The 21,926-nt window shown below is 36.1% G+C and overlaps 2 protein-coding genes across 2 annotated transcripts; both read right to left on the bottom strand.

The window, feature by feature from the left end:
- Nucleotides 1–470: 470 nt before the first annotated feature.
- LOC145602036 (ATP-dependent DNA helicase Q-like 5) lies at nucleotides 471–8,511 on the bottom strand. Its single transcript, XM_081658145.1, has 19 exons — nucleotides 7,408–8,511; nucleotides 7,265–7,318; nucleotides 6,958–7,070; nucleotides 6,653–6,868; nucleotides 6,480–6,558; nucleotides 6,174–6,227; nucleotides 6,000–6,074; nucleotides 5,850–5,903; nucleotides 5,554–5,598; nucleotides 5,378–5,472; nucleotides 5,154–5,283; nucleotides 4,885–4,983; nucleotides 4,641–4,696; nucleotides 4,452–4,554; nucleotides 3,431–3,559; nucleotides 2,683–2,852; nucleotides 1,950–1,974; nucleotides 1,742–1,854; nucleotides 471–1,151 (listed from the first exon to the last, which is right to left on the bottom strand). The coding sequence occupies exons 1-19, from the start codon at nucleotides 8,509–8,511 to the stop codon at nucleotides 1,064–1,066; spliced, it is 2,802 nt and encodes a 933-aa protein (XP_081514271.1). The 3' UTR covers nucleotides 471–1,063.
- Nucleotides 8,512–9,254: 743 nt separating this feature from the next.
- Nucleotides 9,255–16,319, bottom strand: LOC145601313 (uncharacterized). Its single transcript, XM_081657312.1, has 7 exons — nucleotides 15,799–16,319; nucleotides 14,931–15,361; nucleotides 14,697–14,805; nucleotides 14,370–14,490; nucleotides 13,534–14,259; nucleotides 10,755–12,561; nucleotides 9,255–10,033 (listed from the first exon to the last, which is right to left on the bottom strand). The coding sequence occupies exons 2-7, from the start codon at nucleotides 15,124–15,126 to the stop codon at nucleotides 9,606–9,608; spliced, it is 3,387 nt and encodes a 1,128-aa protein (XP_081513438.1). The 5' UTR covers nucleotides 15,127–15,361; nucleotides 15,799–16,319; the 3' UTR covers nucleotides 9,255–9,605.
- Between the last annotated feature and the right edge of the window lie 5,607 nt (nucleotides 16,320–21,926).

Below are 21,926 nucleotides of genomic sequence, written 5' to 3'. Positions count from 1 at the left end.
ATAGCATAATATGTACCTATGGGTAAGCTTGAAACCAATTTGCTATTCAATATTGACTTAGGCTTTGAAACAGACTAGTCTGCTGCCTTAATGAGCTTAATCACACAAACAATAATCACGCTATTCTGGAAAATTAGCGAAACTTAAAGCTATTTTCTGATTTTTGATAAATTAGAAATAAATTTGTTTGAAAACTATACTATGCGAAATTTAAAAAGCTCAAAACATAAACAGCTGCAAATCTAGGGCCCTAAACTGCTTGAACTTGGACATAGGAAGAACACATAACACTTTAATTAGTAATTAAACAAATAAAAACCAGAAGCTAACAGGGTATCTAAGGTAGAACCGTAGAAAAAACCTCCTCATTAAAGTGAGAAAAAAATACAATTGTTTCAATATCAATAAGTGTTGCATATGCTAGTTCAACACCAATAACTCATATACTACTTATAACCTACTATCTTAGATATCTATGGGCACCAATTAAGACACAAGATAAAACATTTTACTTGTGGATTACATCATAGGAGGATACACTACAAGATGAACTCACATCTTCAACGGCTTGAGTGTACTCTAATTTTTATTATTTTTTTTCGTTAATGGAGGTTTTTGAAGTTCAAACCCTAATTCTACTAGATGATTAGGAAAGTATAATTTATCAAAACTGATCACAATATTTTACTACAGAGTAATACAAACTAAAACTAAGAGGTGTCAAATAAGGCTCTATGCTGCTGTATCTGTCAGAAATCTGAATCCTGCTACCTTCTGTAATGCTACTGCTAATGTACAGGGGGACTGACGCTGTTCCTCTATTGATCCATTATACTGCTGCACCCTTATCATGGAACTGATCCCTGACGGCTGACATGGTTCCTTGCTGCTACACTTCATTTGTGATCTTGATCTCAACGGTAATGGGCAGTAAATACATCACATGACAATTTCGGAATAAGATTATGAGCAATAGTACCACAAGAGTCCAGATGTTTGATCTTGTGCCCACAGAATCGTTCAGATCTATTTTCAGTATTTTGTCAATCCTATGTGATAACATCTATGTTCCATCCTTCCCTACAAAATTAATGAGCTCCAGTTTTGCTGCTTCCATTACTGCATTAAAGTCTACATTTGTATATCTTCCCCTGCAACCCAAAAATGATAAGCAGCTTAAGATTCATATCAAATCATAATGCGGACCAGCCACCAATGCTAGCACAACGACCCACCCACCCACCCAACCACAATTGCATTTATTGAAATCAAAGTATTGGTCTATCATTCATTCCAGATGAGAACTCATTATGAAACAAATGAACAAAGGAAAAAATATCGTAAAATGACATATAAGATGTATAAAAGCGGGCAGTGTTTCTCCAAGTTTACTTAATATAAAGAGATGCTGGTGTCAAGAGTGTAAGGCTTCAGGGTAAAAGTTTGCAGGAATCAGACAATGAGAAAAGCGACGAAAACAACAATAACAATTTAGTTAATAAACAGATATTTAGCCACCTTATGAACAATTTAAGGCCACTTTGTTGGTTTACTTACTCGAGGAAAAAACAACATTGTTGTCTACTTGGAGTAACTTCCCTTTTAAAAATATAACCATGATTCCACTTAATGATAATTGAATCCAAGCAATTACATTCCTAGCTCCGCCACTGGAAACCAGTAAGACTGGGGGAAATCCCTAGATTACTCGAGGCAAGGCTTTGCAAACAGTACTACTTACCAGAAATGAGTTTTTGACCAGTTTGAAGAAGGATAAGCTGGGCTAGCAATGCCATGCATTATTCTAGCAACTGCACGTGGGGTGAATTTGGTTCCAGAGCCTTGCAGGAAGACCTGTTTTGCCAATTTGCCAAAAAGTACAATAAAGTTCAAAAGTCAGATAGAGTTGCCTAAACACAAAAGAATTAAAGTACCAAACTGACCGTTACCTTAATATCTGCTCGAAGAAATGGGCTGCACAAATGTACATTGCTGATCAGTATACATATAAAAAAATTCTTTAAAAAGGTAACAAAACTTTTCTGTGCTTTCGGGAAAGTTTCCAGTTTTAGGCAAAGCAACTAGGCATTAAATCATCTTACTTGAAGATACTTAATACAAAAACTGATTTACGAGGATCAATTATATTAAATTAAGTCGTCAGCTAAATATTCTATTTAGCTGTCAAGGCAAACTATCCCCATACAGAATAACCTGGATTATAATATATTTAGGTTAAAAAATGTAAGATGGAAGCAATCCAGATCTCTCTACAGGTAATATGCTCACAACTTCACAAGATACATGAAATATTTTGCGTCTTCAGCAATACAATAATGAAAAATAGCACTGGAAGACTTTGAGTTAGATAAATCTGATAAGGATGATGAAAACTAGATGATGAAAGGAGGAAATTTCATTATTGTATTGGCTCTTTTTCCAAGTTATTGAAACATCAATTATCCTAACTACTAGTCTGTCAACATATACCAAAGGCTTATTCAGCTATACCAAGATTTGGCAAAAAAGTTATTAAGTGGTCTTCTTAGTAGACAGCTTTTATAATATCATTCTGTGGCTTCTATACACAAAAAAGACAATCATACAATATGTTACTATTTATCTTTGGCTTAACAATACATCGTAAGATATACAGCAATAAAATTATATATTTGTATATACCTGTTTTGCTTGATCTTTGTGGGAAAGACACTGACATTTTCTTCAGTAAAGTATTCTGAAATCATCCTCTGCAAACATGTTGTGTGTTGGACGACATCACAGCCATGTGTCCTTTCACATGATTTTACAGCAAAGGTTGCAGCATTGAACATCACATCTAATTTACGAACCTATTAATCAGAGATAATGCAAATCATATTAAAACATGTAATAAGATAATAACTGAAAAATCACAAAACCTCAATGGATAGTTCACCGACTCACTGTTGCAGGAACAATTACTTGTACCAAAGAGTTAAGCACGGGGAATAGTATTAAACCTCCCCATAGGCCCATACCCCCCCCCCCTCCCCAAAGAAAATGAAACTATAGTCCAACTAAATACTTCCCTGTATGGTTTCATTATACAACTTTGTTGGTGTATACCATCATGTAGCACTGTTAAGCATAGCTTTTTGTCCTAAGAACTTGAGGAATTCCTACAAGTCACAAAAATGTAAAATCTGACCACAGCAAGTCTGTCGATACCGTGTAGGCAGGGATGTAAAAAAGCTGCAGCTTTCAAGGTTAATAACTAGGTAACTGTTAAAAATCAAGTTTAATGATGCAAGTTTCCAGGCTCAGAACAAACCGTTACCATCTTGAGTTATACCTTTTAATTAGAGAGATGGGATTATAGATTAGACTCCTTAGAAGAAATGAAAATTAACATAAAAAGGAGAAGTATAACAGATAGTATTGCAAATACCTTACAACATTCAATATCTGACAGCCATTTGGTCATCTGGGTTGCCAGAGAGCACAAGTCCTCAGGAACATGCATAATGATGTAACAGTACCCAGGATCCTTCAGTTCATATGTTATTTCTCCCATAGACTGAAATGCAACAAAGACTAATTTATTATTTCAACAATATAGAATCAACTCAAGACATAAATTATGGTTTGGACTTTAAAACTTTAGTCACATAGTTTTTAGTAAAAAACTAAAAACTGTAATGCCCCATCCCAATCAAGTGGGATGGTTGTAATAGCTAGCTGAACCCCACCCAATCAACCGGTGATGATCGTAATAGTCAACTGAGAGCTAGTGTGATTTCACAAAATCTCTACAAAGGCCTGTTTTGCTGCTTTGTATCCAATCCAAATAATGACTAAAGGCTTGGTGGTTCTTGTGTACATATATATGTCATGGTCTCCTTTTATTACAAGTATATGAAAGCTAAAAGCTAGCTTTAGACTTTCTGAATTATACTTTTCTGAATTAATTGGCTTTTCACTTGATCTATGTCATTCAGATTCAGTAATCAAGTATCAGACATGGACATATATCCAAGAGCTAATATCTACACAAAGTTGATAAAGATTCAAGTATCTTAAGAGGGTGCTTGAGGCGAATAAAGAGACTAAGTAGCACAGCTTTCACTGTAAGTTGTTCTAAATATTCTATGTTCATATATAGCCAAAAACATTGGCTATAACCCAAATAAAACCATCAGCCTGGCACAATACACACGGCTTCTCCGAGTAATAAGACTGATATCAAAATCAAGCAGCTACTCTTGCTATTGCAGAAAGCTATTGAGCCCCAGATAGAAATCAATTAGTTCCTGCTGCTTCTCATCAAATTAAGTAGAGATAAGTGAAACACAATGTAGTTCAGTACAAACCAAAGATAAAATATTCCCAGTTGACTATATACATGTGCTTAAAATAGACTGTCTAGCATATTTACCATTAAAATTATAATAGGGAAATTACATCCAGACCTTGAGATTTTGCAACTGATTCAGAAGTTCCACTGCTGTATGACCAATAGAATTTGCCACAGAGGGAAGGTCAAACACATGTAGCCCATGCTTAGTGTCAGACCTGAAAAAATAACAGCTTTTAAGTACAAATTCATGAGCAACAATGAAATAAGACTTTTTTTTTTTTTCCTGGAAGATAGAGCATACTTGTTCAAAATTCCTCCAATTAGAGGGTATTTGGCAGCTAATTCCATAGGAGGAGTCTGCATTGACACAAGCACATGATATACAGAGGTCAATTCCATAGGAAGAATCTGTTTGAACTATGAAAAGATTGGTCACTAGTATGGTGCTCTTGTTACTGAAACTAGTCATATTATTTCTTTTCACTGGAATCTAATTCAGGTAAGAGCACTAGGGAAACACTACTAGCTAAGAGACAAGAATCAACCTTATGAAAATTCAAGCTACAAGTAACGTTCATTTGTGGTAGAAGAAGCAAGTATTGAACTTCACCTAACTCCAATTGTGTTAAGATTGTTAGAATCACCTGAAATATTCAGCAGCAAACTACTCAAATCATCAGTCAAACAGTACTAAAAGAAATGCCCTCGTAAGCAAACCCACAACTCTGGTAAGATGGTCAAATTGAACTGTCCGACAGGTACCCTTACGCGTATTTTAACATAAACTAAAACGAGGTCGTAGGAAAGAACATACATCTTCCTTGATGTCAAATCTGCGAGATGCAGATTCTTTGACCAGTGAATGAATTTTTCCGTTCGGTCTTGTGTCATGGTTAAAAATTTCACAAAGAAGTTTATTCACAGCATATTCATCCACACCATCACTGCCAAATGAAGAATATTATAAAATAAATAACACTTCTTCTTATACTTTGGAAGAACTGCCTATGAAGAACACATATAGCATAATGACAATACCTGTACATAAGACTGCGTAGCCTAAAATAGCTGGAGTCATCATAGAGGAGATGACAATATGATAACCTCCCATCACGTCCAGCACGTCCAATCTCCTAAATAAGCAATATGAGTATCATCAGTAATTACAAGTAATGCATTGACAGTAGCACTACTGGCAGAGCAAAAGGAAAAACCTGAACATACTCTTCCAAGCTTTCTGGCAAACTGTAATGAATGACCTGAAACAGAAAGGAACCTCTGGAAGTCATCCTCTCAAATTCAAGGAAACTTTGTGTTTCGGCTAGTAAATAGAGATCTATGTTAGATGACCCAAAGGGGTTCCTAAATTACGAGTTTCTTTTTTTCTGGACATAATACACTTGCATGACCATAACACTATCATTTGATTTACTCCCTTGTATTTATTCTGGATACAGTACTGAAATCTTAGGTAAATAAATAGAGTAGTTCAGAAGTGAGACTTTCTTACAGCTCCAACATCACTTTTGTCAAGCCCCATCCCAAAAGCCACTGTTGCTACAACCTAGAACCAAAGTCAAAACAGATAATATAAGACTTGATGAACTAAATGACAAGACTACAATTGTTTTAAAAAAATGTTGGCAGGATGATATGTTACCACTCTGAGCTTGTTGGAACAAAATAATGCTTGGACACGACTACGATCCTTTGCCAGCATGCCACTGTGATAGCTCTAAAAAGTTATCAAATATGACTAATCACTTGTTAGATTTTTACAATAAAAAATCCAGGATAAGCTGAAGTGAATGGACTAACCGATTTTTCTACTAACCATTGCACGAATATTGTAATCACTTAAGTATTTACTGATCATGTCCGTCTCTGACTGCACCAGAAGTGAGTGGGAAAAAAGAGACAATATGTCATATATGTCTTCTAAAGAGCATGGTACACAAGCTTGTCTATTTAACTAAGCAAGTATTACATGCAGCAGAATTTGCTTTGATACGTAGATAAAGTAAACTAAAACTTCAAGCCATTTTGACACATAAAGAGATGCCCTTTAATAGTCAGTAGTATCTGATATAAACATTATCAAAGAAAATCATCGAAAATAAGAGATAACATGACCAAGTACCTGAAATTTGCAGTAAATTATGATGCTCTTGAGTTCAGAATATGGCGATGACTTAATTATTGCAATCAAATCTTTAATCCTGTTCAGCCAGCACAATGACACAAGTTATAGTCATTTATACAACTATTGATCAGGAGAAGTACACATTTTTAGAGGCATTGTGATTTACATACTTGCTATTGTCACACAGAGACACAGACAATTGCAAATTGTTCCTAAGCTGATGAGTCTTCACCAGATTAGTTGAGGAAATGTCCAAAGCATGCATTACTGCATCCAGTGTTTTCTTCGTTGCTGTTGCGGTCATTGCCAGTATGCATCCAGCTTTCAGTTGATCACGAAGTACAGACGCCCTTAGCCTCATGTATGAAGGCCGAAAATTGTGGGACCTAAGGTAGAAAATATCAGAGAAGCGAGCTGCAAAATTTATTAAGTGAATTTCAAACAACAAAGAAAAAGGAATCCTCCAGTCACTAACCACTCAGATACACAGTGAGCTTCATCAATCACTATAAGCGATATCAATGAGCAAGAGGATATGATTGACATGAACTCTTCATTCAGAAACCTCTCTGGTGAAACAAAAAGCACCTGAATTATACCAAAGAACAGCTTTAGCTGCTACTCATATCATAATAGAGTGAACATACTATGCTGACTTATTCACTCTAGCCATCTCTACACACTCCATCAGTTCGAAATAAGACAAATTCAAAGTTGTAAGAGATCAATCAAAACACATCAAATGAAAGTCTTTTACTGCAAGTTGAAATACAAGTATATACCTTTATGCTTCCTTCTTTTAACAGGTTTAGAGTCTCCGAAGCCTCCTCCCACGACTAAAACATTCAAGTATAATACATCAACCAATTAGCAGAACATCGAACAATATACAAACAAGTTACCAAAAGGAGGGAGTAATAACCACCTGACTACTACTCAAGAAAGCACCATTCACAACATTAGGAAGCTGTCTTAATTGATCAATCATCAAAGCCACCAAGGGGCTTATCACAAGCGTAATCCCGGGAAAAACAATTGCTGGCAGCTGATAACACAGTGATTTACCAGCACCAGTAGGCAAAACCAACATAGTGGATTGCCCTGAAAGCACCATCTTAATAGCTTCCAACTGCCCATCTCGAAACGAATCATGACCATGTGTAAGCTTCAATAAGCTCACCAAATTCTCATCGGTCGCCTCGTTTCTAACATCTAAAACAGCTTTCTTAATCAGTTCTGCATCAATAATTGACATTTCACTCTCCCCCTTTACCTGCTTCCCATTACTTTCTAACCCCAATCCTTCTTCATCATTATTTTCAACACCATTTTTCGCCCCGAATCCTCTCTTACTCCTTTTATAATAATTACTTCTTCTTGTTGAGCTAAAATTCCTATTTTTCCCCTTAAATTTGAACTTTCTATTACCATATCCATTAATATTTAACCTCACAAAATTCCCTTCACCCCCACTTTTAGGCTTTTTTGCAGGCAATATACTAGAACTAGACTCACTCCTAGACCCACATCCAATCAAATTCGACGGTTTCCTAACTACCCTTTTCTTCAAACTACTTAAACCAACACCTTCATTTTCACATTTAACCTCAAAATCGGGTTTCGAACCCGCCCCAGATGGCAAAATTGGATCCTTTTCACTACTATCATCAAAATTAAGAGCATTTTTCTGAAATTTTGTGAAAGAATTAGACTTAGAAAAGGAACAAAAACCAGCCCTAATTGAATTGGGCCCAGAAATTTCGGGATTATTGAAAGTGGGTTTTTTAATTGGGAGAGAGAAAGATGGGAGGAGGGTGGAATCGGAAGATTGGCGAACTGGGTATTGGATTTCAGAAGATTTTTGTGGGAATTTTGATGAAATTGAAGAGGGTTTTTGCTGGGTTTTTGGGGGCTTTTGCTTGACATTTGAGATGGGTTTTTGGGGAGGTTTTTGAGGAGGAGAAGGTGTTAAATTTCTGGGTGGAGTTGCAGAAATGTGAGAGCCATCGGAATCGCTATCTGAATCCATGAAAGTTGAAGAATTGAGTGAGGAAGAAGATGACTAAACTGTTTATTTTTTGCAGATAGTTGTGATTTTTCTATGGAGTTACCAATACCATACTTCTATCTTGCGTTTTCCCGCCAAAATGTTTACATCTTTCTTTTTTGGGTCGGTAAGCAGTAAATAATACGTAGTAAAAAGTAAGAGCATGTTCTTACTAAACTGAGCTGAATTGAACTGAATTGATTTAAGCTGAGCTGATGTGAATTGTTTATGAGAGAAGGAAATTAAGAGCTGAACTGAACTAAACTGAACTGATTGGAGCTGAACTAAACTGAAATTAAGCTGAACAGAACAGACCCTAAGCTAAAAACTAAGGGCCTGTTCACTTCAGCTTAATTTCAGTTCAGCTCTAATCATTTCAGTTAAGTTCATCTCCAATCAGTTCAACTCAGCTCCAATCAGTATTTCCTTCTCTCATAAAATATTCATTTCAACTCTATTCAGTTCAGCTCTAATCAGATCACTTCAGCTCAATTCAGTATATGTAAACAAGCCCTAAATCAGCTAAGATCATGTGTGGTGAAAGCCACAAAAAGCAAATGATGTTATCAAGGATCTTATGTCTTAATTCCACCCCCAAGACTTAAATCAAGTAATTAGCATCCGAAATATAAAGTCACCGTGAGACCATCTCACACAAAAATTTACCTAAATGTCAATAGAAAATTCTATATTAGAAAAATATACACATAATGACACTAATTGACAATTGACAAGCCAAGAAAAACCTAAAATATTTATTCCAGCTCTTCGCTGATGAATCAAATGAAACAAATGTGTCAAACATCTTCTAATCAAACCTGAAAATAATTGAATCTGACTAAAGCAATCATGTGGTAAATGGAGCAAGAACATACATTAATTACCTCTCTCTAATAACATCAGCCTAATTTGACAAGAAACTTTACAAGATTATGCACCCCCCACACAAACGTGGTACTCTGTTACAAATAATTTGGAAGCGAAAATTTTGCAATTATCTAACAAGCCCCCCCCCCAACAAAAAAACAAAACGTAACTAGAAGTTTCCGGAAAATCCTATATGACAAACATAAATCTCACATTATCGTGCAGTTGCACTTGGATTCCAATTTAGGGGGCTTCATGCTATCGGCATTTTTAGGAAGCCCAACATTCCGAACCACAGGTTCATTTGACCTCTCTTCATTTTCGGTGAGAGGAGGTTTTACCTCTGTTTCTGATGCCCACCCCTTTTTGGCTTTCTGAGTTTTCGGTGTTCTACCACTAGTAAATCCACGGTGATCTTTTTTGTCAGAGCTACGTCTTTCTGGGATAGTAACCATTGGTCTAGAACCTTCCAATGGCTCTAGATTCTCTTTTTCTTTCTCAATCGCAATACTTGCAGCTTTATAAGCCAGATCGTGAACGATGGAGCTGCAAAAGAGAATTGTATCTGTCGCTTCTTCTAGTGTCAGACTTCTTGTCCTCCTCCCTCCCTGTTCTTCCACCGTCACAGTAGATTCCTCTGAAAGCACCAGCAAATTATCAGCCCAACTAGTCATATTATGTGGTATTTATATTTTAGTATGCTTTTGAATAAGATAGCTAGCATGGGAAACTTCATGCTACCAACAAAAGAGGGTGGACTATGTAGAACATCCTAAAAACTATTTGCAAGCATAAGCAAGAATTTCTTACAATAATCATCCAAAAGATATCATGAGTGTCAGATACAATAAACTAACTGTAAATCCATGATGGCTGGATGTATTATGCAGCTTCTCCATAATCAGTAAGTCAAATTGGGAAGGGAGGCATTATCAAATGGAGAAATTTACCAACTGTAACAACCCCTGCAAGAAACATAATTTCTTGGGTGCTTGGCTGCTCGCATACCATATATTACTCCACAACAGCACGTAAGCAGAAAACAGTTTTTTTAAATTGTGTGTGTTGTAGAGCCAAGGTCATAAATGAGGATAAGACTGCTCTAATTAAAGTCCAATCCATACTTCTACTCGGTCAAGAGGATCACTAATGGATCACACTTTAGGCTTATTTAGCACCTATATTGCTGTTCATTTAGGCATCAAGATTTCTTTATAGAGCCCTTAATAAAAGAGAATGTGTAATTTCACAAGGAAATGGTTACTCAACACAACAATTATAAAGTACAATTCAGAAACCATCACATTAGATAGAAGCGCTGAATGGTAATTAAATTAGACAGAAGAAAGATATTATACCTGCAATCCCATCAGCATGATTTGATTCCTTGGACTTTAGAGACGAACCCTTGACATCTTCATTGTGATGTGCTGTAGATGAATGATCTTCCAACTCTTCCTTGGAGACCATATCTATTTGTGACTTTGGGGAACTAGGATGAGAATCATTGATTTCTATTTCTGACATTGTAGATGTAACACACTGAACATGATCTTCTGCGGCTTCCACATTATCTACCCTGTTGTCTGGCACTGTAGTTTCTTTTTCTATAGAAGATTCGACAACTGCTGTCTCTCCGAAATTTCGGATATTTCCTATACTTTTCATTAGGTCTTCTTCAAATTTATGGACAACATTCCCTTCATCTATCCCTGCAGAACCTCGAGATTTGCCCTCAAACTCAGAGCTAACCATTTGGTCAGCCTCAAGATCAGTTTCTCCAGAAATTGTACAGATGCCATTGTTATCCTCACCAGATACAGCCGCCCTAGAAACAGATGGAACTGCATCATGCAATTCCATAATTTCTACAGCTAGTACTTGATCAGGAGGTGATCCAGGTGTATCTCCTGCAGCAATATGCCTCATGTTGCTGACAGATCCTTCACAACTTCCATCACGTGAGCTTGTTGAATGTCCAAAACCTTGATAAACTGGCAAGGAAGTCCCTGAAAGTGAAGATCCTGTGCTCTGATGTTTTGAGCTTGCATCAGATCTCTTGCCACTGAACTGTCTCTGGACAATATCTCCATGTCTAACTGCAGTCAGATCAATGGATGATGTAGCAGAGAAACTACCATGACCAATAGAGCTCCTCATTGAACTAGTCAAGTCTCTAGCATAAGAAAGATCATCATAAGATATAGCACTGCTGTTGATGTTCCTGCCATGAATCAGAGGCCCTTTATAACTACTGGATCTATTCATTAGAAGAACTGAGATTCCAGCACCTTCAGCCACATTGATATTCCGGTTCGTTTTCTCACAACAATTTTGCACCTCCTGAAAGCTGTTAGCCGTCAGAGATGAATCACTAACAGTTGTATGACCTCCCACTATTTGCTGCTCAGGATGCATCTGCACACTTTCCTCCCCAACTGACATTGAAAGAGAACTGTCCAGACAGTTACCTCTAGGTTGATTGAACTGATCCTGTGAAATATCCCTTAAATCAGCATTGCCTAGAGCAAGGGTAGAATGTGTTACATGAGATTGCTCAAAGACATTCATCGAAGGAGCTGTGGCATTCTCTGTGGTCTCTAATCTGACTACGGAGGAAGGGTTGCCCAACAATTCTTTTTTCTGTCTGCACTCAGGACACATATTATCTTCCTTTTCTGTAAGCTCAACGGGATGATACTGGGTGCCACATCGACAACAGAGCAACACATTTTCAAGGTTATAAATTTTCATAGAATCATATATTTCATCTACTGCAACAGCTTCCACAGCACTACCATGAAGACCTGGTTGATTGGAATCTCCAGCATTAGGTGCAAATGAGCTTTTTCCCGGTTCTCCAGGTTCAGCTAATGTGCCATTTCCTTCATGCCCAGTGTCCTCACTTCCGGCATCCATCTTTTCAAAGGCAAATACCTCATCTTGGATATCAGAGAAAGGGGCCCTAGCATATTCACTTGCTCCGTCATCTTCAGTATCATGTGCGCCACTTATTGCTAGGTCAGAACTAGCATTACTACTGGTGGTAACAGAAGAGTTGGACATCATAGTGCGATGGGCAGCATTGGCTTTTTCAGCATAGAAGGTAGTGCTGGGGACACTGGATAGAAGTGGCCTGAACATATTCTGAGGACTCTTTCGATCCTAGAAACAATAGGCATTACACTATCATGAGATGTTCTAGATAGCTCTAATAAACAAACTGACAATATTTTATACTAATCAGGCATTTGTATAAGCCGTCTGAAAAAATTGGATTCAGAAGACTTCAATGAACCAAACAACGCTGGTTCATAATAAAAAATAAAATTAAATAAAATTAAAAAAAATCCGCCTGTCTCAAAATATATTGTATTCATTCCTTTTGGATTGTCTCAAAATATATTACAGCTCACACACTATTTTTGGTATGGGATCACTATCTCCTATCATATCTAAATTTTTTTCATCTATATACAAATCTACCCACCATCTCAAATCACATGTACTTCTCTCTCCTCAATACAACTCTATTCACCACCTCCAAGAGTCCAAGGCTCCAAACACACCGACTTCTCTTTCCCTCATCTCAAGATAAAATTATCCACTATCTCAAATCACATCTCCCTCAATATAAAATTACCAACAAACTCCAATCACTGATTCTTTTTTCTCTCAATATAAAACCACTTGCTATCATCCATCACTTCTACATTTTCACTTAAAAGATGGCCCACGATAATAAATATAATATGGATGGATTAGTAAAACATGTGGGCAAAAGGGAGGAGGGGCCAACAAACATTTTTTCTTACCAAATTCAATTTACTTTTCTTGCTAGCAATGATTTGTGTATGGACATCCAGAACAAGGACATTAGTTCGGTGACTATCTAAAACCTTGAGAATCTTTAAATGATGCAGTAGAATATAAGCCTAATATTCCAGCTTGCTGAATAATTAATAGAATAAAAAAATTTAATTCTAGGTTACTTCAATAAACCCAATGACATCATTACTAAACGTACAATAGCAAAAGCAGCATAAAGTAATGTATCAGGGCTCAAGTGATTCACCGAAGTGACGAGACCTTATCAGTGTCATAAATAAAAACCAAAGGATTTAATATAGTATGTACCATTTGCCGCATTGCTGAATCAAATGATCTCTTTGGAGCAGAACTTGGGGACATTGTCTTTGTGGGTTTCTTAGAGTAAGCCAATGGTCTACCACTAGAAATGCCACTGACTCCCTTTCTTGACATAGGGCGCTCCGGTACACTCAGAGGAGCTGACTGCAAAGAATCTGTGTCATCATCACCAGAGGATGCCATAGAACCTTTACTGTGTGAGCTCAGTCTGTCTCGTTCTTGACTATGGGAAGATCCGATGCTTCTGGAAGCAGTTGGAGACCTTGATTGCCTACCTCTGCTTGACTTAGATGCCAGCGAAGATCCCCTAACATATGATGCAGGTCGATCAGCCAAAGAAGTTCGGAGATTAGGAGGAGCCTCCAAGGAGAAACCAGGAATGTTTGACTGCCATGCCCTAATTTTTGGTGATGCAGAATTCCCACGGCTTTTACTTACAGGGGATGTACCCCTTGCCCCTGATGCAGCCACAGACCCAGAAGGTCCAGCAGTTGTCCTCCGTGACGTTGGTGTTAAAGATCTTGGAGGAGGTGTTGAAGGCTTGACTGGAGGAGGTGAGGGTCTTCTTGATGGAGTGTTGGCCCGTACAGGAACAGGACTTGTATGAGGAGCTGAAGACGGCCTTCCCCTAATTGTACTAGTGCTAGACCTAGGAGAAAGGCTCAAACGCTGCGGACTAGGACTACCTCTACTGCTTCTCTGACTTCTATCCATCTGTAAATATAGTGATATGAGTAGAGAGTAATGAGTATCAAGTTACAATATAGAAGCTGCTTCGAAAAATAACTAAACATAAAAAAAATCCATTGACTTTATTTACTCACGGTAGATGATCTTGAAATGGAGATGGGCCTACTTCGAGCTCTACCACAATGTACAAGGTTATCAGGGGCAGGATCCTCATCCAAAGATGGAAAGAGAGGAGTGTCCGGAGGAGTTAATAACCTTCCAAATTAAGACATAGGAGATTATTTTAGAACTCTTAATTGCAATCTAATATCAGGTGCAAAATAAAAGAACAAGAAACTGTGAGGCAAATAATCTGCTTTTCATTTAAAAAACTCTGATGATACCATCCAAATAAATGACCAACCATCATAGCATATAAGCACGCCGATATTATCAAGGAGACAGCTAAATAATAAACTAACCATTCATAATCATTCTTATCACCATCCGCATTGAGCAGATCACTGCTCTCTCCTCGAACGGGTATATTGATTCCGAGCTTTAAATCTGGGAAAGACTTCACTTTTGAAGCTGCAAATTTATAACAAATAGACAATGAAATGAAAAACAATGGTAAGTCATTAAATAACAAAAGACAAAAATTATCAACAAAAATCAATTAATAAGTAATTCAAGGTAAGAGTCATTGGAATTACATAATAAATCTTCAAAATCATCCGTCGATTGAAGAAGAAAACTCTCGTTTTCTCTGTTCTGCAATTCACTAAATAGAGCAAGATCATCATCTCTTTCTTTAAATGATAGCCCACTCCCAAGACTGCGCCCCCTCTTATGGCTATCACCACGAGGATCCCCAACAGGCGAACGCCTTAATGACGGAGAAGGAGGCATCCCAAGTGCCTTAATCGCCCTTTTAGCTGTATGTCACACTATCCAATCCATACAACCCTAGAGCAACCACCAGCAAAGCAAACTTCAAACTCCACCCCACAGCAACAATTTTCCACGTATAACAGTCTTCACAATTAGTCAATTAGAACTGAGCCAGTCTAGCGTGAGCAATGATACAATTCCATATCAATTCGGGCCATGCTGGCTACTCAATATGCCAATTTAGATATTCTTCCTAAAATCATTGTAAACATAATCATATTAATATGAGCTTCGAATCCATGTCCAGTCAAGCAAGATTACTGTCCAATTAATTCAATGTAGGTACACTAAAATCAATCCACAATCATATACCCTCAGATATTCCCAACAAGTGAAATCCCTTCACCACAAAACTCAAATTGCAAAATCCACAAAAACCCATATCACAAAATCTCAATAAATAACCACCCAAATAACAATGATGTATATAGATTTAAGATCGTTGCTCAACACAAACCCTAGTTCATCACAAAAATCAGCATAACTTACTAAACAAAATCAACAGAAAAATGGCACCAAAATTAAACTATATTTCAACTTTATCACCATCAATTACCCCCCAAAAACCCCAATTGACAACAAATTAAACCAACCCATTTTCCTAATTCATAATTTGGGTGTTGAACTTACCAGAAATACTTCAAGTCAAAAACTTTTCAGTCCCTTCGGAATTATGATAAAGTTGCAAACTTATTCGAATCAAGAACACTTGGATCTGCTTCAAACCCAGAAAACACAAAATGTAACTATAGATCAGATGAAGCTTCAAACACCCCAAAATTCTCACTTTCTCTCTCTACAACCTTGAAGAATTGAGCTCGAATTTTTTAGAGAGAGAAAAATGAGGACAAAAATTAACAAAACCCCAATTCTTATTATTCGATTTTTTTTGGAATTTCTGTTGGTTTCCTCCTTAACACGCCTTCATTCTCTTTCAGGTTTTGTTCTGCTCTACTACTACACAACACTTCTTCTGTAAATTTTGTGCCTTTTTTTAGGGGGGATTTTTTTTTTTTTTTTTTTTTTGGGTTTATCGTTTGTTGGTGTTGTTGTGTGATTATTACAGTTTTGTGCTACTGTGAATCCAGTTCAGCTGTGCCTTTCTATCTTTTTCTTTCTTTTTTCCACACTTTTTTTGTCTGCTTTTTTTATTTTTATTTCATTTTTTTTGGTGGGATTCTCTTCTTTGTGTGTGTATATTAATTATTAAACAAGAATTGAAATGGGTATTTTTACACAATTTATTGAAAATTTGGATGTATTTGATTATTTGAATGTGATGCTAAACAAAGACAATGCAAAGACAAATGAGTTGTTTTGTTTTAATCTTAAAGAAGAACAAAGAGAATTTTGTTTCTGATTTTCTTGTCATATATCGGTGAGTTGAGTATATAGGTTGTATAGTAGATGACTGGTATAGACGGATTGATAGAAACATTGAAGTTATGAGTATATAGATTGTATAATAGATGACTGGTATAGACAAATTGATAGAAACATTGCAGGTAATTTGCCGCTCTTTTACTTGATTGACTAATGATTAATTTGATGTTTTGTTATATATTTTGTGCATGTGTAAAGAGTTTAACAAGAAAATTGATGTCTTGAGTTGTGATTATTAGCTCACTCTTGGCTTATTATGGAGTATTTTAAAAATTGATTTTTCTAGTATTAGATAATTTATATTACACATACAAATAAAGTATTGTTTCCTATGGCACATATGTGTCATGGAAAGCTGCTTGTGTTAATGAAATTTCACTCTTATAGCTTAGCTTGTTAACTTAATCAAAATACGCTAAAGATGGATAATATAACCATAAGAGAATAAAGATATATATAAATCCTTAAGATGGCATATATGTGTACATTACTAATTTACTACATTGGTAATAGTATGGAGTAAAACATGAAACACTTGTATGACTAGTAATAGGTAAAGCAATCAATATCGATCACAATTAAGAGACTAAAATTGGTCGAAATGAAAGATATTATGGCTTCTTTAGCTATTAATGAATGGTGTATACATTATACATATAGCTAAAACCATACAAAAATGTCTTATTATATATGTAATAAAAAATACAAAAACACCTCTTAATTTACGAATGTTTTGGGATTGTTTGGCAATCGGCAATTGGATGTTGGTTGTTAGCTTGTTTGACTAGCTGGAAGTATTGGCTGTATGGATTGACTTTTTAAGTTAGTTGTTTAGTAAGTCAGCTATTATAAAAGTATTTGGTAAAAATTTTTATGGCTGTTCATTGTTTATTAGTGATAAAGTGGGGCCAACAAGCCAAAAGCCAATAAAAAAACTAATCCTATTAATTTTTAACGGAAAACCAGCTTAAAAGCCAACAAAAAAAAAAACAACTTCCAAACATATTTTTTGGCTGTTTGACCAAACTAATTTAAAAGGCCAAAAGTTAGGCAAAAAGTCAATTGCCAAACAACCCTTTTATCAACCCTTGGTAATTTTCTTACAAGTCTTTGAGCTAGCCAAATGTTCTACCCTCTTATCACACCTCCTCTACTTATACTCCATAAGGATCTTCACATTTTAAATTGATGGCTAAACACCATCGATTTACTCTATATATACTTTATAATGCCCTTCAATGAGAGCTCTTTGAGTTTGAAGTGTGGATGCAATATGGGCCCCTCATACATAGCACGAAATATATCCACTTGAAAGTGGGAAGTGGGTGAGATTTAAACCTATGACACAGGCTCTTGATACCGTGTTAAAGTATCAACTCAACCAAAAGCTAAAAGTCTAAAACTGATGGTTGAAACCCAAAATCGATTTATATACTCTATCAAAAAAAATACTTTATATATCATTAAGAAAATTCATGAAATAGAGAAAATATTAATGTAATGTAATAAAGGACATTATTTTAGCTACCACATATGCTAATTAAAGAGTTTCACATCAAGATGATACTTTTATAAATGTTGACTCATATACTCCTATTATTCACCCATCCATTTAATCTTGTTGAGAATCCTATCCAATCTATTTTATTATTTTCTATAATAAAAAAAAAATGAAGTTTTAACTTTAAAGCATCAACAAAGCGTAATACTAAAGAATAAACAGCCACTTGGAATAGTACAGTTAGCAAAGCCTAAAATTAAATTCCTTAAGAATCTGGCACAAGAATAGTGTGAGTTGAGCAATTTGTAATGTACTTAACTTAAGGGACCACTTTCTAAAGTGAAAATAAGATTAATACTTAATTACTCAAAGATGATCCATTTGATAATGACACATGCAGTTAGTTGGAACTATTAGTTGACGGCTAATTCATCATAATTCAATAATAATATTATGTTTAATCATTAATTAACCTATTGTTAGCTAGATATAATTGGCTTCATTGACCATATTTCTGATAATGCATGCTAATCAGCAGCATACAGTAATGTTTGTCAAGTTATGCAATAATTAATTGTAGCTACACATCATTTTCATTTGTTAATTGTTTCTCTGATGTTTTATCTCTAACTAACTTTATTATTCTCTTTAATCCTCGACTTGGAAAGAATTATTGTACTTCCTTTGTCTGCTTTTGAAAATAAATAACATTATTGACGTATATGGAGTACTATTTTAAGATGTTCAAAATAATTAATGTTGATGTGTGATTGTGTTGAATTATTATTTCATATAATGTATCGTTATTAATAATTAGATTTAGTGATGTGGTGAATCTGGTGATTAAGGACCTGTTCACATATACTGAATTGAGTTGAACTGAACTGAAGTGATTGGAGCTGAACTGAACTGAGCTGAAATAAATATTTTATGAGAGAAGAAAATTAGGACACATGATTGTGAATGAGACTAGATTTATGGGGGAGATCCAGTCGGCCATTTTACAGTTAGGAAGATGGGTTTTTTAGGTTTTTTGATGGTGGGTTTCGAGAGTGAGGATGGCCGACGAGGGGTGGTGGAGAGGTGGCGAGTGGTGACATGGCTGGTCGTGGTGCAGTGCAGCTTTTCAGTGATTTGGATTGGTAGGAGGGTGGTGGTATGGCGGCTAAGGAATGGGAATGGCAATGGAAATACCAAGGGGGGTGGAGAATCAACTTAGAAGGATTTGGGGGAATAAAGAGGGTGTTGTAATGGATGTGAGAAAGAACAAATTAATGAATGCAAAACAAATAAATAGCACACACAGATTTACGTGGTTCACCAACAGTATGTTGGCTACGTCCACGGGCAGGCGAGGGTAATAGTTTTATTGATCTTGGGGAATACAGATTACAGATTCAGAACAAATTTGAGACCAATCACAGAAACAGATTGATTGTCTCTCGGATTTCTAATTTTATCTCTCTCAGATCTCACAGATGAGAAATACACAAAAGACTCTCAGATTTCTGAATAAACACTCAACTGATCAACTGATTCGGCTAGGAGTAACCCTAAGGGGTATATATAGAACTCTCCAAAACATAAACTGATTTGGGCCAAAGCCCAATTAATAACCACACGAACCAAAAACCACACGTCCGTGTACCTTGACCCACACGGCCGTGCACCTCGCGCAGTCAAATAGTGCGCCCGTCTACACGGTCGTGTACCCTGAATCACACGATCGTGTGACAAGTCTTGTAGTAGAGGAACTACACGACCATGTACCATGAACCACATGGACGTGTATATTGAAGAGTACATAATAACACTAACTACACGATCGTGTATAATGGACTACATGATCATGTACCTACTCAGTCACCGATTCAAGGCATATTTCCCAACAGAGGGTAAAGGGAATGGGAAAAAAGGCCTAACAAACAACAACAAAGGAAATCAGGGATGTTGATTTCCATTCCCTTGATGAATACCCCTACCAAACGGCCCCTAAATGCCTAAAAGTATTATATACCATAGAAGTTACCTTTTATACATTAATTTTACCATTAAAATATACTAATAATGTATTAGATAAATTAATTAGCCTGTATAACATGTACTCCGTATCAACTAGAAAATAAATAGTATTAAAAACAATCAAACTCATCACATTATGTATTCAAAGTTACCATAAACTAGGTTAAAATTGCTATAAATATTGTTAAAATTACCATCAAATTTACCATTTTCTTAATAAAATCTATACTAATATAAGACGTTTCTAAAACGTCGATGTGCCACATAGTCTCTTTTTTAGTGCGCCACATCACCTTTCCAACATCTCATGATGCCACATAATCACTCAAACAACGCCAAGTCACCAAGAAATCCACATAGTCTCTTTTTTAGTGCGCCACATCACCTTTTCAACATCTCATGATGCCACATAATCACTCAAACAGCGCTAAGTCACCAAGAAATATAAAGTACCACATCATCACTTAAACAAAGCCACGTCACCAACAATAATATTTCGCATACATCATCACTTGAACAACGCCATGCGACGTCACCAAGAAACCAACAATAATATTTCGCATAAATTATAAGATTAAGAAGATTCGATCCCTCAACTTCATATATTAAAGATGACCATTTAACCATCTAAGCCCAAATCAACTATGTTATTAATATGTTAAAACTTTTATATAAATACAACCCACAAGGTTCTATTATTTTTTTTATAACTCAATTTTGGTTTGATAATGATGATTTTAGTTTTGAAAAGCCTATGTTAAAATTTATTGATTGCAAGACTACAACAGTAGCAACTTGGGGCAACACCCAGACTACTCACTAATTAATGAACGCTAGCCTCTCACAAGACATTTATCCAAAATTGCTCAAGTCCAAAGGGCACAATCTAACACGAGTATGTTACTCATAACTTGCATGATCACTCCATTTCTACTTCATGATTCCCCTTTTTGTAAAAAAGCCATTATAGTATGAGAAAAATATAATGCAAGTTTCTCAATGTATATTATGTTTCCTCAATGTGGCATTATATTGTTGTCATTTTGAGTAGGTAAGTGGGGATAAATTTTTAATATCAACAACTTAGAAGTTTGTGAATAACGACTAAAATTCGAAGAGCTTCTCTAATAAAGATTTCAGAAGCTCAAGGGCTGCTTCAATGGAGGAACATGACACCGGGTCGACCATGCCCTTTATTTATCCTTTTGTTCTTAGGGTTTCCGTGTATTTCATTCGCTGCCGGAACTGAGGATGGACATGTCGGTAGAGATAAAAGATGTCGAAAATGGTGGTGTATGTGAAAGATGGGTAAAGATGAAAAAGATGTGGGTTGACATAATATCAAGCTCCTTATTAAATGAAGTTTGTTGTGGGAAGAGGAGGAAGGAGAAGAACAATCCAAATGTGGGATTAACGTTGTAGTATAAGACTATAAGACGTTAATACCAATTACTTACCAAAAAATCACGAGTCATTAAATAAAGACAATTAAAAATTCATAAAGTTACTCAATATTACAAAATTGTCAACCACTCAAATTGACTAATTGGGGCAACCTCATTATAGCAGATAGAGGTGTCATTATTGTGTATCTATGTGAGTAGAAATCTTTAATATTTTTTTTTGGTGTTTAGAGAGCCACAAGGGCAGATGATGAGAATCGATCCCAAAACTCTTGGAACCGGAGGAGAGCTCTAACCACTTGAGCTATCCCTCAGTCTCAGTAGAAATCTTTAATAAATTTGGGTTTTTTTACGCGTTAGATCGGATTAGATTAGTCGGATCCGTTTTGACACCTCAGTTTTAGAAAGGGTTTTTATAGGGTTTTACCTCTAATTCTCTAACCACCTCA

This window comes from Chenopodium album, chromosome 21 (assembly GCF_948465745.1).
Source record: "Chenopodium album chromosome 21, dcCheAlbu1.1, whole genome shotgun sequence".
Classification (NCBI taxonomy): Eukaryota; Viridiplantae; Streptophyta; class Magnoliopsida; order Caryophyllales; family Amaranthaceae; genus Chenopodium; species Chenopodium album.
The sequence above is the reverse complement of the archived record's forward strand: the minus strand, read 5'-3'. Positions and strand labels throughout refer to the sequence as shown.

Bases quoted from the DNA above. Each gene is read 5' to 3' on its own strand.
- LOC145602036 (XM_081658145.1), bottom strand. From the start codon at position 8,511: ATGGATTCAGATAGCGATTCCGATGGCTCTCACATTTCTGCAACTCCA. The intron at 2,853-3,430 runs GTATTTGCAATA...TCTGATTAATAG, and splicing joins CAGATATTGAATGTTGTAAG to GTTCGTAAATTAGATGTGAT. The intron at 1,152-1,741 runs GTAAGTAGTACT...TTTGGGTTGCAG, and splicing joins TGGTCAAAAACTCATTTCTG to GGGAAGATATACAAATGTAG.
- LOC145601313 (XM_081657312.1), bottom strand. From the start codon at position 15,126: ATGCCTCCTTCTCCGTCATTAAGGCGTTCGCCTGTTGGGGATCCTCGT. The intron at 14,260-14,369 runs GTGAGTAAATAA...CTATATTTACAG, and splicing joins CCATTTCAAGATCATCTACC to ATGGATAGAAGTCAGAGAAG. The intron at 12,562-13,533 runs GTACATACTATA...TATTGTTTCTAG, and splicing joins ATTCAGCAATGCGGCAAATG to GATCGAAAGAGTCCTCAGAA.